The sequence below is a fragment of the Nicrophorus vespilloides genome, unplaced genomic scaffold (assembly GCF_001412225.1).
Source record: "Nicrophorus vespilloides isolate i.1.1-1 unplaced genomic scaffold, Nicve_v1.0, whole genome shotgun sequence".
Classification (NCBI taxonomy): Eukaryota; Metazoa; Arthropoda; class Insecta; order Coleoptera; family Silphidae; genus Nicrophorus; species Nicrophorus vespilloides.
This window is the reverse complement of record NW_017097728.1, coordinates 1-4,111: the sequence shown is the minus strand read 5'-3', so window position 1 is coordinate 4,111 and position 4,111 is coordinate 1. Positions and strand designations below refer to the sequence as shown.

Sequence of the window (4,111 nt, the reverse complement as noted above, 5' to 3'; positions counted from 1 at the left end):
CAATCCTTTAGTATCAAAGGATGTTTAAATTCTTATTTGTTTCTTAGTTAATTTATAAATTTCTTTAAAATGTAATGTTTTTAAAAAGGAAACAGATAACTAATAATTAAATTGAACTAAAATTTCAAAGAAACACACAAAGGATGTTTAAATCTTATTTTTCTTATAATATATATATATAATAATTACTAATCATTTTAATTTATTTACTAAGAAAGTAACGGTTTTCAATTAGTTTCTTAATAATTTGTAAATTTCTTTAAAATTTAATGTTTTTTTACATCGTTTTAGTAGATTAACACTTTCGCCGCATATTTAATTAATCACGATGTTTTAATGTTGATATGCACACTTGTAGTGAGTGCTGTGGTCTTCTTTGAAAATAATTGAATCAATGATCATTAACATTTTTCTGGAAAATCTCATTATATGAAATTAGTTGAAGTCATCTTATTTATATTCATGTAATAGACTTTATTTATTTTACAGTATTTGTAAAAAACATATACGACAGTAACATAACTAATAATTAAATTGAAAGACAATCCTGTAGTATCAAAGGATGTTTAAATTCTTATTTGTTTCTTTGTTAATTTGTAAATTTCTTTAAAATGTAATGATTTTTTTTTAAATCGTTTTATATGTAATATTTAATTTATCACGATGTTTTAATGTTGATATGCACACTTGTAGTGTAGTGCTGTGGACTTCTTTGAAAATAATTGAATTAATGATCATTAATATATTTCTGGAAAATCTCATTATATGAAATTAGTTGAAGTAATCCTATTTATATTTATGTAATAGATGTAAACAAATAATTAATGTATTATATAATATGCAATTATTTGAATTTATGTCTTTGTAGACTAATTCCAACGTTATTTTCATCACAAATAATTAATTAAATTTACTTTAGACACAAAATGGTTCCTGCTCAAATCAATAATATAGAGACAAAGCAAAGCAATTTTAAAGTGCTCCAAGGTATAGGAAATCACATATAAAGTTTTTGAAAGCAATCAAAAATAAAATACTTACATTACATATAGAGATATAAAGTAAAGTAAACATTTTTAAACTGCAATTATTGTAATTTATATAGAAGTTTGGTCTTACTTTGTGGTTTTATAAAATGTATTTGTTTTGTGTTAGGGTCAAGCTGTGGTGCAATTGGCTCGTACCGTTCCGGATGTGACGGTGTTCGGTGTCTGCTCCAAAGGAAAGCATGAAGCGCTGTTGGCCTCCGCCGTGCCCATCGATCATCTGCTGGAACGTGGCAACGACTACAGCAGCGAAGTCCGCAAAGTCCGTCCCGAGGGTGTAGACATCGTCCTCGACTGTCTGTGCGGTGAAGAATGCAACCGTGGCTATTCCCTCCTCAAGCCCATGGGCAAATACATCCTCTACGGATCCTCCAACGTCGTAACAGGCGAAACAAAGAGCTTCTTCAGCGCTGCCCGCTCGGTAATTAATCAATTAATATTGAGGGTTTTAACTGAAGATGATGTACTTTTTTTTAAATTGCAGTGGTGGCAAGTGGACAAGGTGTCCCCGATCAAGCTGTTCGACGATAACAAGACGTTGTCCGGCTTCAATTTGCGCCATCTGATGTACCAGCAGGGCGAAACCGAATTCGTGAGGGGCGCCGTCGAGAAGATCTTCGCGCTCTACAAGGACGGCAAAATCAAGCCCGTCACCGACTCCACCTGGGCCCTCGAAGACGTAAGTTTTCAATCCGATCAAAAAAAAACCATCATCATCATCGTTTTCTTATGTCTTATGTCAGGTGGCGGAAGCCATGCAGAAGATGCACGACCGCAAGAACATCGGCAAGATCGTCCTTGACCCCGGCATGGAGCCAAAACCGAAACCGGCCACTCCAGCCAAGGGCAAGGACAAGAAGAAGCAATCGTCCGAAGAGAAGAAGGAGGAGGAGAAGAAGGATGTTGCAGCAGCAGCAGCAACCGCCACAGACGAGAAGAAGACCGATGAGGAGAAGAAGGACGAGAAGAAGGAAGAGGCGTTGACTAATGGAGATTCGGCCGGAGAATCGGCAGGTGCGAAAAGCAACAACTCTTTGCATTTTTAGCAACTTCAAATTAATCATCATTCTTTATTCGCAGACTCGAAAGACAAGGAGGACGATAAGGCTTCCAGTTGAATCAATTGAAAACAAAGAATCCCAAAAAAAAACAACAACAACAACAAACAAGAAGGAAAGCAAAATTATTTTCAACAAATCAAAAACCAAAAAGAGAAGGATCTCCAATTATTTTATTAATTTTTTTTTTTTAACTATTTTAATAATTTTGTTTTTAACGTGTTTCGTTTCTCCATCTTCCTTTAATTTCTTAGTGAAGAGACCGTCAAAATTTCTAGTTAAAACGATAATGATGATTATTATTATTATCAGAGATTAAAAGAGAAAAAACAAAAATAATGTTAAGAGCAGAAGGAAACTTTCAACAACATACAAACCATCGATGATAATAGCGACTAAGGAAGAAATTTTCGTTTTGAATACAACAATTTCAGGTGGACCTAACAATCTCAACCATTAATTTCGTGCTGTGTTATAATAATTATTATTTTTTTTTTTTTTGTAAATGTATAGGAATCACTTAGACTTTAAGGGAGAAATTATTATTTTTTAAATATTGAGTATATTATATATATATATATAAATATTATTTTTTTAATTGTAGGTCATTGATTTCCAAACTTGACTCTATATCATATATATATATATATACAAATCTATATCTAGCACGCGGCCGATCCGACCCGAACAAGGCCGAACTGCATTTTCGGTAAAAAAAAATCAACAATTGAACAGCCTCTGACCAATCAATGAATAAACAAACATAACAAAAAAACAGAAGAAGAGAAACAAAAACCAATCATTTCAGGTCTTTTGATATGACGAACTTACAATGAAAAGTTAAGAATATTTTTCCAGAGAAGTTTAGTTTAGTGAACTTTTTCTACTTAATAATAATAATAACAACTACAACTACCAATTTATACTAATTTATCTTCTTCGGGCGGTCGCGAATCCGAGGGCGCGAGCTTTTCCCCAGAAGAAGGCATATCAAGAAGTTCAAGAGTTTACGCGTCCGGCGATCGCTCCGTTTAGCCAATGCTCACTTCTGAGACCAAGAAAACTTATTTTCGAAAAAATAATAATATTGATGAATATTTAAGACAAAATGGTAACTACTAGCTTTTGTAAAGTTTAAAGAAAATCATTATATTCGGCTTTTGATATTTTTTTACGATAACTATTTATCAAAGCTTTATTAAGCTGGAAAAAAAAATTGGAAACGTTAATTCTTAATTACGATTTCGTACATGTACCAAACCATGTTTTTTGCTATACAACAAACGACAGTATACTTACTTACTTACCACGAGGATGAAGAAGACGGAGGGAAAAAAAATATTAGTAATATATTATATATATAAAGAACAAGTGAAATGAAAAGAATGCTTATTTTTATGCTATTATTATTATAAATATATGAATAAATAAATATTTGAAAATATTAATGTTCAACTGCGCTTAAATGTCTTCATGTTTTCGATTCGGCTATAATTCGTGTGAACTTACCAACACTTTGCTCCTTTGTTCGGCGAACTTGATTAGATTTTAAAAGCGTTTCTCATTTGTTGTTTTTTTTTCTTCGTCCTTTCGTTGATGTATAATTACACACATTTCCACTGTACCTTTTTTTATTTTTTGTTCGTTTCCAACCAACCTAGGGAGGATAGGTAGTATCATCGCCGTTCACTGTATTAAGTTCGATGTGTTTTTTTTTTATTTTCAAATATACTGCAAACACTTTTTCAAACAAGATTTTCGTTTCGTTTGAAACAATTCTATTAGATTGTAATTAACGCTTCGTGTTCTTTTATATATTTTTTTTTTGTTTTATTGAGACTGAGGGATAATCGTTTGCCATCTTGCGCAGATAAAATATCTATGTTTGACAAAGCCTGTATAATAAAAATTGTTTAATTGCTAATGTCTACTTACTTTTATTTATTTATTACCTAAATGAATGCTCATTTCCTTGCTTCAATAAACTTCCAGAAAATGTTGAAATTA

The 4,111-nt window shown here is 32.0% G+C and overlaps 1 protein-coding gene across 1 annotated transcript; it reads left to right on the top strand.

Moving 5' to 3' along the window:
- Positions 1-1,155: 1,155 nt before the first annotated feature.
- On the top strand, positions 1,156-2,861 carry LOC108560820 (synaptic vesicle membrane protein VAT-1 homolog-like; the record flags this gene model as incomplete). The annotated part of the gene is given in 4 exon segments (XM_017918515.1): positions 1,156-1,467; positions 1,531-1,725; positions 1,790-2,060; positions 2,127-2,861. Coding segments are annotated over 4 exon segments (816 nt in total), but the record flags the coding sequence as incomplete, so codon positions are not given.
- Between the last annotated feature and the right edge of the window lie 1,250 nt (positions 2,862-4,111).